The sequence below is a fragment of the Hyperolius riggenbachi genome, chromosome 4, assembly GCF_040937935.1.
Source record: "Hyperolius riggenbachi isolate aHypRig1 chromosome 4, aHypRig1.pri, whole genome shotgun sequence".
In the NCBI taxonomy this organism is placed as follows: domain Eukaryota; kingdom Metazoa; phylum Chordata; class Amphibia; order Anura; family Hyperoliidae; genus Hyperolius; species Hyperolius riggenbachi.
This window is the reverse complement of record NC_090649.1, coordinates 118,197,703-118,222,846: the sequence shown is the minus strand read 5'-3', so window position 1 is coordinate 118,222,846 and position 25,144 is coordinate 118,197,703. Positions and strand designations below refer to the sequence as shown.

The window sequence follows — 25,144 nt, the reverse complement described above, 5'->3', positions numbered from 1 at the left end:
TGGAAAATAAATAAATATTCTCTTTAAAAAAAAAGCTCAACCAAAAATAAATCTAAATAAAAAAATGAAACAAAAATTAGTACATCCTGGTAGAGGATCCATACATGTCCCAACTGATCCAGAGGAAGGTAAAAACCCTTATGATGCTAATTAGCCCTGACAGGGAAAAATTTCCTTCCCTACTCAAGATGACAGTCAGATAAAATCCCTGTATCAACACTGCATTATTTTGAGTATACAGTGGTGTGAAAAACTATTTGCCCCCTTCCTGATTTCTTATTCTTTTGCATGTTTGTCACACTTAAATGTTTCTGCTCATCAAAAACCGTTAACTATTAGTCAAAGATGACCTAATTGAACACAAAATACAGTTTTATATGATGGTTTTTATTATTTAGTGAGAAAAAAAATCCAAATCTACATGGCTCTGTGTGAAAAAGTGATTGCCCCCCCCCCCCCCTTGTTTAAAAATAACTTAAAGGTGGTTTATTACACCTGAGTTCAATTTATGTAGTCACCCCCAGGCCTGATTACTGCCACACCTGTTTCAATCAAGAAATCACTTAAATAGGAGCTATCTGACACAGAGAAGTAGACCAAAAGCACCTCAAAAGCTAGACATCATGCCAAGATCCAAAGAAATTCAGGAACAAATGAGAACAAAAGTACTGTAATTGAAATCTATCAGTCTGGTAAAGGTTATAAAGCCATTTCTAAAGCTTTGGGACTCCAGCAAACCACAGTGAGAGCCATTATCCACAAATGGCAAACACATGGAACAGTGATGAACCTTCCCAGGAGTGGCTGGCCGACCAAAATTACCCCAAGAGCGCAGAGAAAACTCATCCGAGAGGCCACAAAAGACCCCAGGACAACATCTAAAGAACTGCAGGCCTCACTTGCCTCAATTAAGGTCAGTGTTCACGACTCCACTATAAGAAAGAGACTGGGCAAAAACGGCCTGCATGGAAGATATCCAAGGCGCAAACCATTTTTAAGCAAAAAGAACATTAAGGCTCGTCTCAATTTTGCTAAAAAAACATCTCAATGATTGCCAAGACTTTTGGGAAAATACCTTGTGGACCGACGAGACAAAAGTTGAACTTTTTGGAAGGTGTGTGTCCCGTTACATCTGGCGTAGAAGTAACACAGCATTTCAGCAGAAGAACATCATACCAACAGTAAAATATGGTGGTGGTAGTTAGTGTTGGGCGAACAGTGTTCGCCACTGTTCGGGTTCTGCAGAACATCACCCTGTTCGGGTGATGTTCGAGTTCGGCCGAAAACCTGACGGTGCTCGGCCAAACCGTTCGGCCATATGGCCGAACTAAGAGCGCATGGCCGAACGTTCCCCGAACGTTCGGGTAGCGCTGTGATTGGCCGAACGGGTCACGTGGTTCGGACCCGAACGCGCTCTGATTGGCCGAACTGTCACGTGGTTCGGGTAAATAAATACCCGAACCACGTCATATCTCCGCCATTTGTCTGTGGGTTTAGCTTTGGGTAGGCAGGCAGGGTAGTTCGCGCTCCAGCCACGCTAGCCAGGGTCCCCCCCAGTCATTGTGTGTCACTGCTGGGAACAGTAGTACACCGCTCGTTCAGCCACACTATATAGCATTCTGTGTACTGTTCTGTGTCTGCTGGGAACAGTGGTACACCGCTCGTTCAGCCACACTATATAGCATTCTGTGTACTGTTCTGTGTCTGCTGGGAACAGTAGTACACCGCTCGTTCAGCCACACTATATAGCATTCTGTGTACTGTTCTGTGTCTGCTGGGAACAGTAGTACACCGCTCGTTCAGCCACACTATATAGCATTCTGTGTACTGTTCTGTGTCTGCTGGGAACAGTAGTACACCGCTCGTTCAGCCACACTATATAGCATTCTGTGTACTGTTCTGTGTCTGCTGGGAACAGTGGTACACCGCTCGTTCAGCCACACTATATAGCATTCTGTGTACTGTTCTGTGTCTGCTGGGAACAGTAGTACACCGCTCGTTCAGCCACACTATATAGCATTCTGTGTACTGTTCTGTGTCTGCTGGGAACAGTAGTACACCGCTCGTTCAGCCACACTATATAGCATTCTTTGTACTGTTCTGTGTCTGCTGGGAACAGTAGTACACCGCTCGTTCAGCCACACTATATAGCATTCTGTGTACTGTTCTGTGTCTGCTGGGAACAGTAGTACACCGCTCGTTCAGCCACACTATATAGCATTCTGTGTACTGTTCTGTGTCTGCTGGGAACAGTAGTACACCGCTCGTTCAGCCACACTATATAGCATTCTGTGTACTGTTCTGTGTCTGCTGGGAACAGTAGTACACCGCTCGTTCAGCCACACTATATAGCATTCTGTGTACTGTTCTGTGTCTGCTGGGAACAGTGGTACACCGCTCGTTCAGCCACACTATATAGCATTCTGTGTACTGTTCTGTGTCTGCTGGGAATAGTGGTACACCGCTCGTTCAGCCACACTATATAGCATTCTGTGTACTGTTCTGTGTCTGCTGGGAATAGTGGTACACCGCTCGTTCAGCCACACTATATAGCATTCTGTGTACTGTTCTGTGTCTGCTGGGAACAGTAGTACACCGCTCGTTCAGCCACACTATATAGCATTCTGTGTACTGTTCTGTGTCTGCTGGGAACAGTAGTACACCGCTCGTTCAGCCACACTATATAGCATTCTGTGTACTGTTCTGTGTCTGCTGGGAATAGTGGTACACCGCTCGTTCAGCCACACTATATAGCATTCTGTGTACTGTTCTGTGTCTGCTGGGAATAGTGGTACACCGCTCGTTCAGCCACACTATATAGCATTCTGTGTACTGTTCTGTGTCTGCTGGGAACAGTGGTACACCGCTCGTTCAGCCACACTATATAGCATTCTGTGTACTGTTCTGTGTCTGCTGGGAACAGTAGTACACCGCTCGTTCAGCCACACTATATAGCATTCTGTGTACTGTTCTGTGTCTGCTGGGAATAGTGGTACACCGCTCGTTCAGCCACACTATATAGCATTCTGTGTACTGTTCTGTGTCTGCTGGGAATAGTGGTACACCGCTCGTTCAGCCACACTATATAGCATTCTGTGTACTGTTCTGTGTCTGCTGGGAACAGTGGTACACCGCTCGTTCAGCCACACTATATAGCATTCTGTGTACTGTTCTGTGTCTGCTGGGAACAGTAGTACACCGCTCGTTCAGCCACACTATATAGCATTCTGTGTACTGTTCTGTGTCTGCTGGGAACAGTAGTACACCGCTCGTTCAGCCACACTATATAGCATTCTGTGTACTGTTCTGTGTCTGCTGGGAATAGTGGTACACCGCTCGTTCAGCCACACTATATAGCATTCTGTGTACTGTTCTGTGTCTGCTGGGAATAGTGGTACACCGCTCGTTCGCCACTGTATAGCATTGTGCTCTGTGTCGCTGCTGGGAATAGTGGTACACCGCTCACCCGTCACTGTATAGCATTGTGCTCTGTGTCGCTGCTGGGAATAGTGGTACACCGCTCACCCGTCACTGTATAGCATTGTGCTCTGTGTCGCTGCTGGGAATAGTGGTACACCGCTCACCCGTCACTGTATAGCATTGTGCTCTGTGTCGCTGCTGGGAATAGTGGTACTGTATAGCATTTCTGTACTGCCACTGTACTGCTGCCAGTCAGCGTGTACTGTAAGGATAAGTGAAATGAGGAAGAAATCCGGTGAAAGAGGGAGGGGCAAGGGAAGAGGTGTTTCCCCTGACGGTTCACGTACAGGCCACAGGGGAGCACCCAAGAAAACCCACTCAATACCGCCCATGTTGTCCAGGACAACAACCCTCACAAATCCAAAAGAACAGGACCAGATAATTACTTGGATGACCTCTCAAGCGTCCAGCAGTGGGTTAAGCAGCACCAGCACATCACGCACGAGGTCCGAGTCCTCAGCCAGTTACAAGGAGCCAGTGGGCACAAAGCTGACACAACCGGCAGCGACACCACGCACACAACTGCCAGATAACCAGTCCGATGAATTACCTCAGGACACAATGGGGTATTCGCAGGAGCTATTCCCAGCCCAACAAACTTCCACCTTTCAAAGGTCAATGGAGGAACAGCCAGAAATGTTGTGCCTGGATTCACAACCGTTAACTGTGGGAAATGCACCGCGCACTGAAATACAAGGCGAGTCCGAAGAGGACTCGGAAACCCAAATCCCAGAGCAATTTGGGCAGGAGGGGTTGCAATTGCAGGAGGTCGGCCGACAAGATCTGGAAGACGACGTTGGAGTGTGCTGCGCAGAGGTTGTTGTGGGGAGCTCTACTCCACGGCGGTGGCCCACAATGACATATGACGAGTTTGAGGAGATGGAAGAGGAGGGTATGGACAATGTGGACAGAGACCCAGATTTTGTTTGTGAACGAGAACATCGCCGTCGTAGCAGCAGCACAGATGAGTCTGTTGAAGAACACACTGCTGCACGAGTTCGCCTTGTGCCACAAGGTAGGCGGCGCGCAATTTCAGGCACCACAAGCATGGAAGTTCAAGTGAGAGGCAAAAGAGGAGCAAACAGAAATCGCCAGCAAGGAGGCAGGTGCTCCAAAGTCTGGGCTTTCTTTGAAGACTGCACTGAGGATGTTACCATGGCGATTTGCAAGGTGTGCAAGACCCGCCTGAGCAGGGGGAAAAATATTAACAACCTCTCCACCACCAGCATGAGCCGTCACATGCTATCCAAACATCCCACTCTTTGGGCAAACGCGTCAGGACAGGGTACCAGAAACAACACTGCCTCCCTTGGGTTCACCAGACCCGCCTCAGCAGCAGCAGTAGCCCAGCCATTGCGTGGTTCACAACATTCACAAACATCAGACGACGCTGACACTGTCACTTTCCGGAGTAGTGCTCTTGAGGTCTCCCAGTGTTCATCAAACACAACAACCAACAGCCCTTCCGTGTGCAGCGCTACGGTTCAGTTGTCTGTGTCGGAGATGTTTGAGCGCAAGAGGAAATTGCCAGCAAATGACCCCCGGGCCGTGGCAGTAACAGCCAGCATAGCCAAGCTTCTGGCCTGCGAAATGCTGCCATATCGATTGGTGGAGACAAACAGCTTCAAGGGCATGATGTCAGTGGCCATCCCACGTTACGTGGTTCCCAGCCGCTACCACTTTGCACGCTCTGCAGTGCCTGAGTTGCATGAGCACGTGGTCAGCAAAATAACCCGAAGCTTGAAGAATGCCGTTGCCTGCAAGGTTCACCTCACCACTGACACCTGGACGAGTGCGTTCGGCCAGGGTCGATACATCTCCCTTACCGCGCACTGGGTGAACCTTGTGGAGCCTGGCAGCGATTCCTCACCTGCTACGGCACGGGTGTTGCCCACGCCACAAACAGCTGCACCGCCGTCCCTCCCACTGGATAACAGCAGCACCTACCTCTCTGACTCCTTCTCCTCCAACGCATCTCAAAGCTGTACCTCATCCGGAAACGCTAACCCAGCAGCAGTAGGATCGTGGAAGCAGTGCAGCACAGCTGTTGGCATGCGTCAGCAAGCGTTGCTGAAGCTAATCTGCCTTGGGGATAAGCAGCACACAGGGGAGGAAATTTGGAGGGGAATAAAGGAACAGACGGATTTGTGGCTGGCACCGCTGGACCTGAAACCGGGCATGGTTGTGTGTGATAATGGGAGTAATCTCATTCGCGCTTTAAGGTTGGCTAAGCTGACACACATCCCTTGCCTGGCGCACGTGATGAACCTAGTAGTTCAGCGGTTCCTGAGGACATACCCAGGCGTGCCCGATCTGCTGTTGAAGGTGCGTCGAGTGTCCAAACATTGTAGAAATTCCAGTACTGCTTCGGGGGCACTCGCCAAGATGCAGGAGCGCTTCAATCTCCCCCACCATCGCTTGCTGTGTGATGTCCCTACGCGCTGGAATTCTACGCTGCACATGCTAGCCCGCTTTTGCGAGCAGAAGAGTGCAGTGGTCCAGTACATGACGGCGCAGTACCGAGGCGCATCCGGCCAGCTGCCAAGCTTCTGTGGATCCGATTGGGCCAACATGTTGGACCTCTGCCAAGTCCTCCAAAATTTTGAGCAATCCACGTTGCTTGTGAGCAGTGACAACTCTTCAGTCAGCATTACCATACCACTGCTGTGTTTACTGAAGAGGTCGATGTTAAAAATCAAGGAAACAGCTGTCATGATGCAACTGGGGGAATCTGAAGGAGAAAACGATCAGCGTGATGGTACCAACATCAGGCCATCCGCCTCAGGGAACGCTGGCCCCAGCAGCTATGACGAAGAAGAGGAGGAGGAACAGCTGGAGTTGGAGCAGGAATTTCATGCCACCACTGACGAGGGCCAGAGCGGTGCACGTTGGACTTCCACAATTCAACGCGAATGGTCAGCAGAAGCAGACCAGGAGGAAGGTGACGACTATGATGCATCACAACAACTATCACAACGCTCACAAGAGGATGATGAGGATTCTGGTAGGACTCTGGCACACATGGCTCAATTCATGCTAGACTGCATTGAACGTGACCCACGCATTGTGCGCATTCTGGACAACACCAATTACTGGGTTTATACCCTTCTGGATCCACGGTACAAACACAATGTTCCAAAACTGCTTGAAGAAAGAGTCAGACAGGTCAAAATGGAAGAATACCAGCAGGCCCTTGTGGAGACTTTAGAGAGGAGATTGACATCCTCCCCCTCCTCTAGCCAGTTGTACGCAAACAGACTGACTTCCGCAAACCCAGGACGACCAGGAGGGCAGCAAACAACGCAAGCCGCAGCTAGTACCCAAAAGGGAATGGTATCGGCAGTGTCCTTGGAGTGGGAAAATTTTCTGACACCCATGCAGCCGCAGCCCACTGAACAGCAAGCGTGCAGATCCACCTCCAACACCGATCGCCTGGAGAAGATGGTCAAGGACTACATGTCAGATGGCGTAGCTGTGTCGAACCATCCATCTGCACCCTTCAACTATTGGGTATCGAAGCTAGACACCTGGCACGAACTGGCAATGTACGCAATAGAGGTGCTGGCTTGCCCGGCAGCCAGCGTTATGTCGGAACGCTGTTTCAGTGCTGCCGGAGGCATCGTCACAGATCGGCGTATCCGCCTCTCTACAGAAAATGCAGACCGTCTGACTCAAATTAAAATGAATCAATCCTGGATTGGAAATGACTACGCAACACTCCAGGACCCCAACCAAGTAACATGACCAATGAACATCTGGGATGGTGTTGCGTTTCCGGGCCCTGTTTATTGAACCTCTCATCTGTATTACATTTATGACTGCATGGCGGCAAAAAGCATTGCTGCTATATCCGCACGCTTTTTGTCCACATGCAAGGCCTGGGTTGTTGTGTCTCACAAAGCGTGGCCTTCTCCTCCTGCGCCTGCTCCTGTTCCATCACGTCTGCTGCTGCTGGGTTAGCGTTGCCGCGTGGTCCCTGTTTATTGAACCACTTATCTTTATTACATTTATGACTGCATGGCGGTACAAAGCATGCTATCCGCACGCTTCTTGCCCTCATGCAAGGCCTGGGTTGTTGTGTCTCACAAAGCGTGGCCTTCTCCTCCTGCGCCTGCTCCTGTTCCATCACGTCTGCTGCTGCTGGGTTAGCGTTGCCGCGTGGTCCCTGTTTATTGAACCACTTATCTTTATTACATTTATGACTGCATGGCGGTACAAAGCATGCTATCCGCACGCTTCTTGCCCTCATGCAAGGCCTGGGTTGTTGTGTCTCACAAAGCGTGGCCTTCTCCTCCTGCGCCTGCTCCTGTTCCATCACGTCTGCTGCTGCTGGGTTAGCGTTGCCGCGTGGTCCCTGTTTATTGAACCACTTATCTTTATTACATTTATGACTGCATGGCGGTACAAAGCATGCTATCCGCACGCTTCTTGCCCTCATGCAAGGCCGGGGTTGTTGTGTCTCACAAAGCGTGGCCTTCTTCTCCTCCTGCGCCACCCTCCTCCTGTTCCATCACGTGTGCTGCTGCTGGGTTAGCGTTACCGGTCCCTTTTCCTGGAACCTCTTATATGTATTACATTTATGACTGCATGCCGACAAAAAACATGTTACCTGTGCAAAGAAAACAGACATTTCCCGCATTTAAAAGACAGTTTTCCCTTTGAAACTTTAAAATCGATTTTCTCAAAAACTATAAGCTCTTTTTGCTAATTTTTTTTTCCTCTTGTACCCACTCCCAAGGTGCACATACCCTGTAAATTTGGGGTATGTAGCATGTAAGGAGGCTTTACAAACCACAAAAGTTCGGGTCCCCATTGACTTCCATTATGTTCGGAGTTCGGGTCGAACACCCGAACATCGCGGCCATGTTCGGCCTGTTCGGCCCGAACCCGAACATCTAGATGTTCGCCCAACACTAGTGGTAGTGTGATGGTCTGGGGTTGGTTTGCTGCTTCAGGACCTGGAAGGCATGCTGTGATAGATGGAACCATGAATTCTACTGTCTGCCAAAAAATCCTGAAGGAGAATGTCCGGCCATCTGTTCGTCAACTCAAGCTGAAGCGATCTTGGGTGCTGCAGCAGGACAATGACCCAAAACACACCAGCAAATTCACCTCTGAATGGCTGAAGAAAAACAAAATGAAGACTTTGGAGAGGCCTAGTCAAAGTCCTGACCTGAATCCTATTGAGATGTGGTGGCATGACCTTAAAAAGGCGGTTCATGCTAAAAAACCCTCAAATAAAGCTGAATTACAACAATTCTGCAAAGATGAGTGGGCCAAAATTCCTCCAGAGCGCTGTAAAAGACTCGTTGCAAGTTATTGCAAATGCTTGATTGCAGTTATTGCTGCTAAGGGTGGCCCAACCAGTTATTAGGTTCAGGGGGCAATTTCTTTTTCACACAGGGCCATGTAGGTTTTGAGTTTTTTTTCTCACTAAATAATAAAAACATCATTTAAAACTGCATTTTGTGTTCAATTATGTTATCTTTGACTAATAGTTAACGGTTTTTGATGAGCAGAAACATTTAAGTGTGACAAACATGCAAAAGAATAAGAAATCAGGAAAGGGGCAAATAGTTTTTCACACCACTGTATATGATATTTTAAATTTGTATTGCTCTTTTGTATGTGCAGAGATTTTCCTGTCACTTCCTGTTCTAACAGGAAGAGGATAAATCTCTCAGTCACAGGGCAGCATGGAATAATTCCTACACATGCCACCAGCTGAGATGTATTGGGTATCTGATTGCACAGGTTAGTTTGAGTTTTATAAGTGTGATTTTATATATTTTAGGTAAAAATTCTGCAGACTGGGCTAAAGACCTGAAATCATCAGACTTTGAATTATTATGCCCTGATGGTTCACGTGCCCCTGTCAGTAATTACAAGGACTGCAAGATAGCTGGATTGTGGAGTGGTACCATAGTCACCCGAGAGGAGAGTGTCACTGATGTTGTAAGAATTATGCTTAATCAGCACGTAAGTGTGTGGTAACCTTTATTCAGCACTTTAAGGAATCTGAGTAGTCCTTTCTACAGTGTATTTCTATAGGTCATCACTGCTTGAGTTTAACATGCTGAAATCGAAGGTATTTGTGCAAAGTGGACATATAATTTCCAAATCTCATGAAAATGAAAAAGGAGGTGGGGCCAGTCTTAAAAATCATGCAGGTATTAGATTTAAGGGAAACCTGAGACCTCGGGATACGGGATAGAAAGATTTTATACTTACCCGGCGGCTTCCTCTAGCCCCATGAGCACGGATGTGCCCCTCACCTTCCCCCAGGGTGCCTCCCTTTTTATTCCGCAGTCTCAGGTACACTTTAAAGGACACCTGTGTTTCAAGTCACACAGAGGTGTTCATGCTTGATCCACACACATTTGTGCTTTGTGTGTTTCTCTCTTTGTTTCCCCCAGCCCCTAACCCCCCCCCCCCCCCCCATCACTTTTTTAAAAATCTGACTTTTGGCTAGAGTCAAATTTTCAGACAGAAAGAGGCAGTGGAGTAAATAGGGCGAGGAAAAGGAGGAAAAGTGATAGTGATGGGAAGGAACATCACAGAAAGCCCGCCTCTTCCTGTCTGAAATATTTGTATTGTATTTCGTCTAAAGTCACATCTTCAAAGAGTGAATATGATAGCTGGGAGGAGAGAATAAAGGACTGGACAATGTACTGAGTTATGTGGATGCAGCATAAACCTCTGTGGTTATCTTAAGTAGCTTTTCCTCGGGTCAAAAGTGCTGTAAGTATTTAGACTAAGTCTCTCATACACAGAGATGAGAGCTTATTTAGTGTAATTGTAGAAGTAGATACAACAATATGCACAGCAACCAGTGAAATAATCATTCATCAACAAGCTTATAAATCTTAGAGCTATGAAACATTCTATTAGGGCCCTTTCATATGCGCTTTGATCCAATTTTCGAAGCGAGTGCATTTTGCTGATCACAAGAGCACCTTGATTACTGTAACACAGTAATCATGGTGCACTGCATACAGTGGTCTGGTTAAATTTTTTTAGCCAAATCACAAACGTAGTGCATACTGCATTTTTCCTGTGCTTGTCATTAGGTTAAAAGAATGGGAGCGCATATACTGTAAATCGCATAGCAAACACGATGCTATGTGTCTTGTTTTGCGAACTCCCTTTTTTTTTTACATAGGGAATTGTAATCACATCTGGCGATCACACCTGTAATCGTGGCAAAATGCTGAATGGCAGGGGTTAGTATAGTTGGGCAGTGTAGTTTAGGAGATGGAGACAGCATGGGAGGAAAAGCTTCACAAGACACCACTGCACCATGGATGGATTGGAAGCACCAGGTTTAGAATCTTTTTTTCCCTGGTTTTTCCCCTCTAAACCTAAATGCATCTTATGGTCATTTGGATTTTATGGTGAGAATAATATGGTAATAATTATTATACATAGTTTAGCCTTTTCTTCACTTTACTTTTTCTGGTTAAAGAGGAACTTCAGCCTAAACAAACATACTGTCATTAAGTTACATTAGTTATGTTAATTAAAATAGAAAGGTAATATAATCTCTTACCCACCCTGTTTTAAAAGACAGGCAAATGTTTGTGATTTCATAAGAGCAGTCATCTTTTTGGTTGAAAGGAGGTGACAGGGAGCATGAGACACAGTTCCAACTGTCTTGTGTCCTGATCATTCCTTCCCAGCTGCTAAGCAACAATAACATCAGAAATCCCATTATGCTTTACAAAGCATCAGGGGAAAAATGCCCGGGCAGTTTTCTTTAATGGGGCAGAGCTTAGCTTTTCTGCAGCTAAAAATGAGGCTTTGGTAAGAAAAACAAAGTTCTGATGCTGTGAAACTGTTAAAGAAACACCAAGCCTTTTCAGTGCTGCTGAGTAGATTTTTAGTCTGGAGGTTCACTTTAATTAGTTGATAATCATCACATATTTATGGACGCCCTACAAAGCCATGCCTTATACAAAGTTTATGTTGTTCTGCAGTCACTGTTTGGAAAGAAAGGATTTGAAAAGGATATGTTCCAGTTATTCTCATCGACTAAAGGCCAGCACCTCCTCTTCAGAGATGATACGGAATGCTTCTATGAATTTGACAGACAACCAAAAAACATTATGGAGGATTTGTTTGGAAAACCTTATAGAACAGTTGTGCTCAGTCCAAACACATGCTTTAAGCAAACAGGTAAATGCTCAACCAACAGTCTAAAAACAATCAACTATTTTATATGCAAACTAGAAGCAGTAGAAAGAAATTACAGTACTACTTATGCCCTGTCCCCTTTTGCATGCTTCTAGCAACGCAGGTGGCCGTAGCAGCACATATAACACACAGCACTTTTATTAGTCTCCAAGTCTCTCTGATGCAGTGCAGATCACCGCACTGAAGCGCAAAGCATGGTTGGAAACATCAGTCAGTGCAGTACGTAGTGCGTACACTGTGCATTGCTGAAAATGTGATAAGCAACCCACAAGTGGAGAACGGGCCTTATTGGAGTTACTAATGAGCAATGTTGTCAAAGTTTACTTTTTTTAACCTTTTTTATTGAACTACTTACTTAAGTGACACTGAAGCGAAAATAAACGTATGCTATAATGAATTCTATGTGTAGTATGGATAAATAATAGAACATTAGTAGCAAAGAAAATCTCATCTCATATTTTTATTTTTAGTTATATAGTTTTATTTATAACATTGCGTCATTCTGTCATATTTGCAGTTTAGAAACCACACTGTATTTTAAGCTATAAAAGAGCAGAGCTAATGACCCCAGGAAACTTCCTGCAGTAAAACCCTATCTCAAGCTGTCTCTCACTGTTTATAAAACCGGACTGTATTGGACAACGTTGGTCAATAACTTAGAGAAGTTCTTTTGCATAGACAACAACTTCATGTACTGTAAAAGAAAAAGATAATTTTTTCTTTTGCTGCTAATGCCCTATTTCTTAGCTGCACTACACATGCGATTCACTATCTCATAAGTTTATTTTTGCTTCAGATTTGCTTTAACCTCCCTGACGGTAAGCCCGAGCTGAGCTCGGGCTATGCCGCGCAGGAGGATTTCTCCGGCTCTATTTGGGCGATTCGCCCCATTCAAAGTGCTGTGCGCGCAGCCAGCACTTTGCTAGCCGCGCGCACAGCTTGATCGCCGCCGCTCTGCAACGATCGCCTGCACGCAGCGGCGAAAGAGGGCCCCCCCCTGCCAGAGCCCTGCGCTGCCCGGACCAATGAGCTCCGGGCAGCGCTATGGGCTGGATCGGGTGCGCCTGACGTCAGGACGTCGGCTGACGTCCATGACGTCATTCCGATCGTCGCCATGGCGACAGGAGAAGCCAAACAGGGGAACGCGTTATATACGCGCTCCCCTGTTTGCTATTAGTGCCGGCGACGATCGCACTAGAGGGACACATGCGCCCTCTAGTGGTGTTTCATGTAGCTACCACTCTGGTAGCTTTACATGAAACAAAAACAAAACATTTTTTAAAAAAAGGATTTTTTCCCATTTGAAAAAAAAAATTAACTGCCAGGGAGGTTAACCCTCCTGGTGGTTTATTAAAATTAAATACTTTTTATATATCATGTAGCGAGACAAGGTCTCGCTACATGATAGCCACTGCTCAGCGGCATCCCCCCAGCCCCTCCGATCGCTTCCAGCAATCGGAGATCAGGAGATCCCGTTCAAAGAACAGGATCTCCTGGAGGGCTTCCCCCATGGCGACGGGCGGGATGACGTCACCGACTTCATCGACGTTGTGACGTCAAAGGGGACTCCGATCCACCCCTCAGCGCTGCCTGGCACTGATTGGCCAGGCAGTGCACGGGGTCTGGGGGGGGCGGCTGCGGCGCGATGGATAGCGGCGGATCGGCGGCGATCGGACTGCACACACAGCTAGCAAAGTGCTAGCTGCGTGTAGCAAAAAAAAATTATGCAAATCGGCCCAGCGGGGCCTGAGCGGTGCCTTCCGGCGGCATAGTCCGAGCTCAGCTTGGGCTTACCTCCAGGAGGGTTAAAAGCAATGATTCCTTAAAAAAAAACTAAATTTTCAGTGCTGGGTCTGTTTAATTCAACAGTAATACATTTGACTTGATTTAATGACAAAAATGCATTTCTTTTTCAGCAACAATTTATTTGATTTGCATTGAAGTGAGCTTTATCCCTTTAATTCCTACTAAAAAGCTGCTTCTACATATTACGCAACCATTTTATACAACCATAAGTAGTGAACTACCCCTGTGCTGTCATACATTATCAGGGGGACTCATGAAGGAGTGAGCATCTCACCCTGTATATAGTGGAAACATGAATATTGCATTACTCAAAATATTTACATAATATCATCGGTTGAGATGAGCAAAAAAGATTTTGCTCACCGAGCGAAATCATCCCGGAGTGGGTGGGGGAACAGGTGGTGTATTCAGGGGCTAAGGTCCGGTTCACATCTGCGTTCTGAGCCAAAAGGATCCGGTAAGCGGATCCGGTCTCCGCTTCAACGGATCCGGATGGCTCAGTCCGTGGCCCGGTTTAAATAGTGATCAATGATTGATCGGATCAGTTTTCACTCAGCAATACATACCTAATCTTCCGTAGCAGCCGGCGGTAGAGGCTTCCTCTTCTTCCGCTGTGACTACACATCGCGTTATGTGACTAGTCACATGACACGTCATGTGGTCACATGACGCGGAAGAAGACGGAAGCCTCTACCACTGGCTACGTAAGATTAGGGATGTATACACCCTCCCTCACCCGCCCGGCTGCTGCACCCTCCCCTCACATTTCCGTTGTTAGATTTGCGTCGGCCCATGCCCCCATGCCCCGTGGAACGATCCGTTTCTTCACCAGTGTGAAGAAGCGTTCCGTTTTCCATTGCCCCAATGCTGCAGCATTTTTGTCCGGATCCATTCCGCTAAGCAGAACGGTCTGGAAAATTAGGGCCTGAAGCAATTTTTAGGTCCGGGGACCGGAACGGACAGAACGTATCCGTACCAACGGACGCATATGAATTGGATCTCTTTCACATTCGTTCCGTTTGTAGTATACGTTCCGGTTACGTTCTGGAAAAAACGCTAATGTGAACCGGGCCTAACTCACCTAAGCAGCCGCATGTCTTCTGATGCGCTCCAGGCTGCATTCTATCTTTTTACACTTCTGCTTTCTAAACCAGAATTTCTGCTCTGAAGGTGGAAGTGTAAGAAAATGGAATGTGGCGTGAAGCGCATCAGAAAAAGGTAAAGGCTTTAGATGAGTTTGAGTTAACCATCGCATACACAGCCCATGCCAACCGCACACTCCCGCACAATTTTTCTTTACGCAAATGTCCTCGCTCATCCTTAATCAACAGTGTACCAGTTTTCTCATTACAGCTGAACTCCACCTATTCCCACACAATAAGAATATAAGCCAGTCATAATTCAGTATCCTTTGATCCCCTTCTTTTGGACCAATCCCCTTAGGTCCAGATACTTTATCTAAGGGCTCTTTCACACTAGATGCTGATCCGTTCATTTTGACAGATCGCTCCTAGGATGGGGTAAGCGGGGTAACATGAAAGTCTATTGACTATCTTGTTATCTTTCACATTAGACAAAGCGTTCCAGACAGCTTTGGGAGCTTTTAATCATCCGCCATAAGTTTTTTTAATTAGAACTAGCGTCGCAGTAGGTCATAATGCGTGCACAAAATTGGGTTTGTGCACGCGATGCCTAGTGTGAAAGAGCCCTTCGGATTAAAACACAGCTACCATGAATCTCTGTTGTAGAGGGAGGCAGTGAAGGAAGACTGTCAGAGGTGTCAGACCCGTCTTCTCTGGCAACTGTATTATAGTGCTTAGCTGAGGCACCTGACTCTACGTGCTGGAAGGTGGGGTGGAAGAAGCCTAGCTGTCATGTGACCATGATGTTTCCACGAGAAATAACATGTTCCAATTTTCATTTAGCAAACAGTGGGCCAGATTTATCAAGAGTGTCTGAGACAAAATATTAGTAGGTTTTTAGAAATCCATGCAGAACTGTCTCAGGCATCTTAAGAAATCATTATATAGTGCAGATTCCTTCTAAAACTGTTGTATAATAGGAGGAGCTAGGAAGATCTCTCAGACAGTGCAGTGTGTGAGGGGAATTGCTGTTGCTGACGGAAACCAACACACCTGCTGTATGGATAGCAGCAGGCTCTGAGGAGGAATTCAGCAGGTGGGAGGAGCACCACACTAGTGTTGATCGAACAGTGCTCAGCACTGTTCGTTATTCCCCGAACATTTGCGTGTTCGGGTTCAGGTCGAGCACAGCCGAGCACCGCATGGTGCTCGGCCACGCTGTTCAGTCTCCTCCCCTCGCTTATTGGCGTCTTTGCAGGCAGCCAATAAGTGGCGACAATGCTTTTTCCACAGCTATGGTCACACAGCTTAGCTGGCTGTGACCATAGCTGTGATTGGCCGAGCGGGTCACGTGTTCAGGTATATAAATACCTGAACGCGCGGCTGGCTCCGCCATTCGCATTGGGGTTTAGCCGGGAATAGGTAGGATTTTAGGAGACAGAGCTAGTGGTTAGGTGCCAGCACTGCCAGCCAGGCCAGCCACAGTGCTCATTGTTCGAGGAAAAAAAAGTACTCTCAGTGCCGGCTGGAAACAGTTGTGCCCATAAAAAACCACAGTTTATTGAATCTTACTGTTGCTTATTGTTGGTGCTCCTCCCACCTGCTGAATTCCTCCTCAGTACTTGTACTCAGTACACACTTTATTGCATGCCCCCCTCCCCCCCCCCCCCCACACACACACACACACACACTATTTCCAACCCATTTTGCAGAAGTTTCTCTCATTTTGCAAGTTTTTTTTAGGCAGGCTCGGGTCCCCATTAACTTCAATTAGGCTCGGAGTTTGGCCGAATATACCGAACATCTGGACTATGTTCGGCCGAGCCGACCCGAGCTCGAATAACTGGGTGTTCGATCAACACTACACCACACAAATCATGTCTAGCCAGCGGTTCTACACCTGTACAACTGCTATCAAGCACTTCTTAATCTGCAGCAGTTTAGGGATGGATTTGCACTTTTCTTAACTGTAGTGCAGCTCTAGAAATTCTTGCTAAATTGCCACTATTACCTAGGATTTAAGAAGGTTCTTATTATCATGCAGAACTGTTCTCCCTGCTGGTTAGAACAGATTAAGAAGAAAAAACTGTTGGCAATGCGTTGATAAATCTCCCCCAGGGTGTATTTGTATAGGTGGTGGGCTTCAGGTGGACTGAAGAAGTCAGATATAAAAATGCATTACAACTAGCATATAAAGGGTGGCATTTTAGGTTACATTGAGGTTTTATGCTTTCTGATGAGTTCTTAAATTTCTATGACTGGTCCAATGTGGGCTGCTCTATAAAACTGTATAATAGCTGTGACGTGAATTTTTAATCATTACATTGTTGTGTTTCCTGTTTCAGGGGGGCTGATATCTGCCTGCAACTTCAAGCACTGTTAAGAAGCTCTCACAACAAACATGTGCTTCTTATTTCATATCACTGTTTTATAAAGTTTGACAATCTTGACTTTCTGTAATAAAAAATGTTATTATCACACATGTTGTCATAGTTATTATGTTTGGTGTGGAAAGCACCAATAAACTGCTGGGATGCACCAAAAAAAGAAATCCCCAACACTCTTGGCTGTATTGAGGGGTTGTGCTATATGAGTGACGTCCTCTATAATCTCCCCAGATAGACACCAAGGATAAGGCAAGTCATTTGAGTTGGTAGCGCAATATAGGACTAAAGAGTCGGAGGACAGAGCACTCAGGAGTCTACATGAATCAGAGAGACAGTCATTCCCACACAAGAAAGAGAAGTCTGGTACAAGTGGGGGGGGGGGGGGGGGGGGGGGGCATAAGCAATAAGATTTTTTTCATATACCTTAGGGCTCATATACATGAATGGCTGAATGCAGCTGGATGGTGTAGTGGGTTAAGAGCTTACGCCCGTTAAAGGGACTCTGAGGTGTTTTTAAAATCAAAATCAGTTGCACTAAATGTATAGCCTTATTCCTCTGCACATAGAATAATCTCCACATTTCCTCTACAGCTGGCTGGGATTTTCTGCTGCTCGGCCTACAGTTTATTCAGTTTCTCAGCATTTACATGATTCATCATTTTTCAAAAAAAAAAAAAAGCAGTGAACATTGCACAGAAGTCCTCTCTCTCTCTGGTGAATGCTGCCTTTCATAGCACTGAGCAGCCTGGCAAATGTCACACCTGACAGGCACAAGAACAGCCATATGCATTAGTGGAAAACAATCGAACCCGCTAATTACTAACTAATACTTGAGTCTAATTGATTATGACTATAATTGAGCCTGCAAAGCACAATCTAAAGACACTAAGACAGGAATACGTTGTGTGTGTTTGGGGAGGGATAATTGGGCGTATGGATTTGACATGAGTTTAGGTGCCGGTTCCTGGAAAGCCGAGTATCAGTAAAGGAATTACTGATATTATTTTTTAGGTTCCTGATTTCTTGCAACTGCGTCACACCTCCCGCAACCTTGGATCAAAAGGATTCAACTTGACTACCCCCAGAGTTCAACTAAAAACCTTTGGAGCCAGAGCTTTCAGTCCTGCTGCACCAACCCTGTAGAATGCCTTGCCAAACTTCATGAAGACAGCTCCAACCCTGGACATGTTTAAATCAAAACTGAAAAGTCACCTGTTTAGTCTGGCATTTATTAAGATCACATTACTTTTTCCTCTGTGCACATCACTATGTACTAATCTGAGACAGGCTTACGCGCTTTGGGTCCTATAGGAGAAAAGCGCTTTATAAATGTTTTGTTGTTGAGTTAATTTCCCCATCTACTGCCTAACCCTAAGCAATTCCCACAATGCTAAATCCACTTTCACTTTCTGATGACTAATCCAAACACCCCCCACATTTAATCCCTCTCTCATGTCTAGCACTAAACTACCCTCCAACAGTAGGCTCTTCCTGATACTTATTCCTATTCTCCCTCCCCCTTCTGTATGTCTCTTCCCGATCCCTAACACTAACCTTCCAAAAAAAAAAAAAAGGGACAGCTAAGAACTATGGCAGTGATACAGTTAAAAATCAATGTGCAGTTTTGCCTTCCCCATAAATAGGAGCGGACCAGGTAATATACACTCATATGCAATGTACTACTTTACTCATAGCACAGGAAACTACTATTGTAACACATGAACGCAAACAAATGTAAAGGTGGCCACACACGCTACAATAAAGTGATCCGATTTTACAGCAATCGGATTTTCCCCCCAAAAATGCAAGCTTTTTTTTTTATTTGAGCAAGAAAATCGGATTTCCTGTTTTTATTCAATAAAAGCTGATTGGGAGTGCTGGATTTCTCTGATCAATTTTTATGAAAACTGAATGGTGCAGGGTAGATTGTCAATTTCCCAATATATACTCCCAAGCAATTTTCTCAGATTTTTCACTCATTTTTTTCTTAATTGGGTAAAAATTGAACACGCATGCGTGGTACATTGGTTAGATTTTTGAAATGTTACAATCAGTCAGGAAAATTGATTGCAATTCTTGAATTGAAAAGATATGGAGGATGCCATTTGTATTTCCTTTTAAACAATACCAGTTTCCTGGCTGTCCTGCTGATATTTTATGCATCAGTAGTGTCTGAATCACACACCTGAAACAAGCATGCAGCGGACTCAGTCACACTTCACTCAGAAATATCTGATTTGCATGCTTGTTCTGTGGCTAAAAGTATTATGGCTGGTACCAGTGGCGTACCTACCACGAGGCTGCAGGTGCTCACAGCACCAGGTGTAGCCATGGCTAGGGGTGCCGCTGTGGTGCTCAGTCACTGTGTTCTTCCACCTGGGACCTTTTTTCATAGTTTGGGCAACATTCGGGAAAATAGCATCAGGCAGTGCAGAGGACTGTACTACTTCCTGCACTAGATGTAGCACCCACCGCTTTCTGTCCCATGGGCAATGTGTATCCTCGCTCTCTACACAGTCTTCAGTGAGTGAATGTGCAGAGCTGCATGGTGAGTAGAGAGAATGATTGCTGTGCTGCAGCTGGGACATTAGCAGGGAGAGGTGGCAGTTTGTGTTACAGAAGGCAGTGATACAGGTGCTGACAGCCGACTTCTACTTCTGTAGTGAGCAGAGAAGCAAGCTCCAGGCAATTTAGATTAGCATGATTGTAGGTAATCTTATCTCTTTTCCCAGATTCCCCTCCCACCCTGGTGTCTTCCCTATGACCCTTTCTTCTTTTCAGATTTAAGTGGCTTCTTTTAACAGCATGTCCCTGCCAAACAGCACTGGTGATGTCTGCAGTCCTGATGAGAGTCCTTCCTGCCATTTCTCCTCTCCCACCAAGCTATCTGTCTTATGCCACTACATCTTCATCCTCCCCCTCCTATGCATCCCCCTCTTTCATATGTCCCCCTTTTCTGACTGTTAAAATCGTACCATAGTCATAGTCTAATGTCATACCATATTATTCTTGTGTATTTATATAGCACTGACATCTTCTGCAGTACTGTATAGAGTAAAGAGTTTTATAACAGTTAGCTCCGTCCACATCCTAAAGACTTCCCCAAAAATCCCCCAAAATTTACAGCGGCATGCTAGGCTCCCCAACCCATCAACCCTCCCATCCAAAAAATAGGTTGTTTTTAGATATGGCCCGAACGGTCCGTCGGCAAACGGTTCCCGGCAAACATTGGTGGTTCGCGTTCGCGGAGAACCGCAAACTTTTCCGGAAGTTCGATTCGCCCCCATAGTGCATCATTAGGGTCAACTTTGACCCTCTACATCACAGTCAGCAGGCACATTGTAGCCAATCAGGCTACACTCCCTCCTGGAGCCCCCTCCCCCCCCCCCCCTTATAAAAGGCAGGCAGCGTCAGACTTTTCACTCACTCGTGTGCCTGCAGTAATTAGAGAAGAGAGAGCTGCTGCAGAGAGAGCTATAGGGAAAGCTTAGTTAGGCTCTTGTAGGCTTGTTAGCTTGCTCCTTGCTGATTCTTATTGCTAAAAAAGCACCCTTCAACAGCTCTTTTGAGAACTAGTCTTGTTCTTGTGATCTATTTTTTTTGTGTGTGTGGCCCACTTGCATTATATACAGCCCTGTCAGTCAGTCGCAGCTGGCCTTTGGCCCCTTGGTGGTAATTCCTACTGTGCCACTGCCAGGCCCAGCACATTCATGTGTGTGTGACAGGCAGCTGCATATTTGTAATTCCAATCACTGCACCTGTTCACTGCACCTACCTACGTGAATGCACGCATTGTTAATACCACCAGTCATTGCACCTGTTCACGGTACGCATGTGTGTGTGTGTGACAGGTGCACATTTGTAATAGTCTACTTGTTGTTCAGTGCACCCACCTACCTACGTGAGCGCATGTAGTGTGATTTTTAATACCAACAGTCACTGCGCTTTTTCACGGTACCTGTGTGTGACAGGTGCACATTTGTAATACCCATCACTGCATATACCTACCTGTTGCTCAGTGTACTCACCTACCTACAGTGTGTTTAAGGGTGATGTCACAGCACAACAGAATAAAGGTACCACTGTCAGTAATCCTCCTCCCATGTCCACGCAGGCAAGGACAGGACGCTCCAGCGAGCTCATGGTGATGTTGGATATGCAGACATTCTTTAGTCCAAAGCTTTGCCTTAGCCCTTCCGGATCCACCCTCCACCAATGCCTGGACCGGCAGGTAGCTGACTACCTGGCCTTAAGTGTGGATGTAGACACTGTGAGCAGCGATGAACCCTTGGACTACTGGGTGCGCAGGCTTGACCTGTGGCCAGAGCTGTCCCAATTTGCCATCCAACTTCTGTCTTGCCCTGCCTCAAGCGTCTTGTCAGAAAGGACCTTCAGCACAGCTGGAGGCATTGTCACTGAGAAGAGAAGTTGCCTAAGTCACAAAAGTGTTCAGTACCTCTTTATCAAAATGAATGAGGCACGGATCCCGGAGGGCTACTGCCCACCCGAAGACTAAGTCAGTCCCCACACACAGCATCTCTGCCTGCACGCTGTGTGACTGGCTGCCTGCCCGTAGACTAAGTCGCTCCTCACACAGCATCTCTACCTGCAGGCCACTTGACTGTCTTCTCCGCCACCACTAACAGGGTCCAGGACTCCAGGTGGATTCCTGAATTTTTAAGGCCGCTGCTAGCAGCGGGCGCTATAATAATATTTCTGGTGCGTGTACATGCCTGCCTAATTTTTCTGGCTGCACTGTAGCTGCAACAACAAAACAAAAGGCATGTACATGTGCCAATTCCCCTTCGTGATCGTTACCTTGCCGCGGTGAAGGGGCTTACGCATCACAATGAAGCAATGACCGCCGGCTATATGAGTGTCTCGAGGGGTGGCACACCCAAGATAATAAGGTCGTTGCTTCATTGTGGACAGACCAAATTCGATCAGCTGGACAGTCACTGTTGTTCTGTCATTCAGCTACCTCAGCCTGGCGACCATATGGGTTTGAAAACCGCTATCGCCTGCACTCTGGCCATGGTGCGCACCAGTCCAGCATGGCCGCCACTACACAAACAGCTGTATGCGGTGCGTTACACAGTGAGTTTAGTCTGTCAGTGTGAAGCAGTACTATAATTACACTCCCTGATTGATGTATACACATGCAAGATGTTTTAAAGCACTTTAGGCCTCCAATTTAGCATTCAATGTGATTTCTGCCTTTAAAACGCAGCTGTGCGTCAAATCCTGATTTTTCCCGGGGACTTTTGGCTTGTATCCCACTCCGACATGCCCCCCTCCAGGTGTTAGACCCCTTGAAACATCTTTTCCATCACTTTTCTGGCCATCATTAATGTTTCTATTTTTGAAAGTTCACCTCCCCATTGAAGTCTACTGCGGTTCGCAAAAGTTTGCAACCTTTGCGGAAGTTCGCGAACGGGAACCTAAAATCTGAGGTTCTAGTTGTTTTTTTCTTTGGGGGGGGGGATGTCTTCAAATAATCAGTACCGAGTGTCAAGTTCCCTAGGTACGCCACTGACTGGCACACACCATGCAATTTTCACTTCAGATTCTATTTTTGTTTCAGAAAATGACCAGACCTGTGATGCAAAAAAATATACAGGTACTGGTTGCTAGCGACCAATCGCAAGCTTAAAATCGCTCAAATAGGATCTGAAGTGCATACTGCATACCAGGCTTTAGAGGCAGGGTTTCAGCAGGACTACCAGGAAATCTCCCTTGTTTAAAAGGACATAAACATGGCAGCCTCTATGTCCCTCTGGCTTCAGGTGTGCTAAAGTAATGTAACAGGGTGGATTATTTGCATCCCATTGACCATCCCTAACAGTATTATACATTTGTCATTAGAAACCGTAGCAGGTTCTCATTTATTCCCATTTACATTCAGAATGGGCATGTAAATGTAAAAGGTAGAAGTTGAAAATCTGGAGTTTTCACAGCATCTTTAAAAAGAAAGGGTTCCTGTAACACAACCTTGAGAATCAACCAAAGCAAACAGAATTTTTATGGCAATAATTCCAGTTTCCGACAAATATGAATGAGGGCATTGAGCAGATGCGGAGGAAGCAGAGGTGGAGTGTAATATTGGGAAATATTACATCTATAACCCTGTGAGACACAGCAGTGTACTAGCCTGATAGCATCTCTACTCCAACACAGACATTACATGCGAGCACTCTCATCACGCTCCCCAGAGACAGAGGATGAAGATGACTCCTTATCCCCCAGTGATCCTCTGCATGGGCATGCTAGGTAAGTAAAAATTGCTTCTGATATTGTACTTAGAAAATTCTAGTACTGATGTATATATATATATAAATATATATATATATATATATATATATATATATATATATATATATATATATATATATACTGTCCATAATTATTCATACCCCTGGCAAATTTTGTCTTAAAGTTACTTTTATTCAACCAGCAAGTAATTTTTTGAGGGGAAATGACATAGGTGTCTTTATCCTGTATATATCATGATGAAATTGTCTAATGTCCCTTTCTGTTTTCCAGTACAGACAAACTAGTGTTCTTATTAATACAAATGAGCTTGTCAGCGCATGCGTGACATCACACAACGGGCTGGGGAGTGGCATTAACAATGCTATCGGTGGTCAGTGTGGGTGAGTTGATCCACCGGGCGGTTCGCTTTCGAGTTGGGAGTCACAGGCATCTGTACACACAGCCTCAGCCAACTTTAGTCAAGCGTGTGTATAAGGCTTAGCAGCTTGCAGAATTCAGAATTTTACAGTAAAATTTGCAATTATGATGTGAAATCTACTGAGACATTTTCAACTACTGCAAAATAAATCTCACACAGTCGTAATTAGAATGCAAAATTTGCATTGACTCGTCATTTTGCTAAATATTCATCTATGTGAAATATGTTTCCTCATGTTCATTGGCTTCAATGCATTTGGTGATGAGAATTTTTGCATGCATGGCCAAGCATTTTCACATGCACAGTTCTCAAGAGCAAGACATTTCCCCATAATGCATTATCTCAGGACAATGATAGAATATGAAAATCAATACTTTATGTCACTAAAAAGCCACTGGTTTCCAAAACTCATTTAGCTATCACACCATCAAGCCTGGATTTATAGAGGGCACAGAAGACCTGATATACAGATGATCACAGATCACACCGCTTTTAGCTAAATAACACACAAAAAAGAAATTGTGGACAAGGCTCTTGTTGTATATTTAGCAGTGGAATCCCGGCAAATGGGGGTGGCTGGTACTGGCAATTTTCACACAGGCGGGTATGTGCATTAATAAACATATATACAGTATGAACATTTGACTATGATAAAATGCCTTCAGGTATACTTTAAGAAACAAGTAACAATGCCGCACAAAAGCCATTTCACATGCAGCTATATTGCACAATTTATTGAGCTTCTCTGCAAAATCTCGGAATTGGGGCAGGGGCGTAACAATAGACCCTGCAAGGGATGCCTCTGCAGGGGGGCCCAGAAGCCAGAGGGGGCCCGTGAGGGGAAAAGTTTGAGAGACTGACAGCTAAGGGCACGGAGAGAGAAAAACGTATTCTGCTCTCACCATTGTTATATTGACTGCATGTGTCCACCACACAGATAAGGACTCATACACACTCTGGAATTTGTACACTGTCCCTGCTCCCTAGGGTTCGTAAAAAACATCTGTCTCTCACTGCTGCAAAGATCTAATGACTGCATGTACAACCTAACAAAGAACCGAGTCACATTTTGAAAAAAGTTATAGACTTTCCCTTTTTCACTCTGAAAGGAATCCTAGATTCTTATGTTCACTAATTACTTTTACAACACAGCAGAGTGGAGATTGATGTCTTGTGGCTCATACTCACGGGCCACAAATGTCGCTGCAACACGCGGCACGCGCGTGTTGCAGCAACAGGTCGCCCGTGAGTATGCGGCGTTGCACGGGCGCGCACCCCGAACCGTCGCTCGTCGCTGATGTCGCCGGGCGATTGAACCGCTCAACCGCCTGGCGACAGTCGCCGCCGCAACTCCGCCGGAACTGTCGCTAGTCCGCGTGAGTACGCGGACTAGCGACGGCAACAAGATGCAAGATGCATTGGGCTTCCGGCGGGGGGAGGAGCAACAGCGACAGCTTCCGTCGCATCAGTTGCCAGGTCCCTCCGCCGTGTGTATGCGGAGGGAC

At 46.0% G+C, this 25,144-nt stretch overlaps 2 protein-coding genes across 7 annotated transcripts in view; both read left to right on the top strand.

Annotated features, from left to right (window-relative positions):
- Positions 1-17,041, top strand: part of LOC137571403 (saxiphilin-like) — a 135,579-nt gene extending 118,538 nt beyond the window's left edge. For all 5 annotated transcript variants that reach the window (XM_068280431.1, XM_068280432.1, XM_068280430.1 and 2 more), the window contains 3 exons: positions 9,275-9,459; positions 11,457-11,655; positions 16,907-17,041. In XM_068280431.1, the coding sequence (XP_068136532.1) occupies positions 9,275-9,459; positions 11,457-11,655; positions 16,907-16,944 (422 nt within the window). In that variant the 3' untranslated portion in view covers positions 16,945-17,041. The remainder of the gene's footprint in view (positions 1-9,274; positions 9,460-11,456; positions 11,656-16,906) is intronic.
- A 6,059-nt stretch (positions 17,042-23,100) lies between these two features.
- The window catches only part of LOC137571404 (serotransferrin-B-like), a 68,096-nt gene continuing 66,052 nt past the window's right edge, over positions 23,101-25,144 (top strand). For both annotated transcript variants that reach the window (XM_068280436.1, XM_068280435.1), the window contains exon 1: positions 23,101-23,218. In XM_068280436.1, coding sequence (XP_068136537.1) covers positions 23,170-23,218 — 49 coding nt within the window. In that variant the 5' untranslated portion in view covers positions 23,101-23,169. The remainder of the gene's footprint in view (positions 23,219-25,144) is intronic.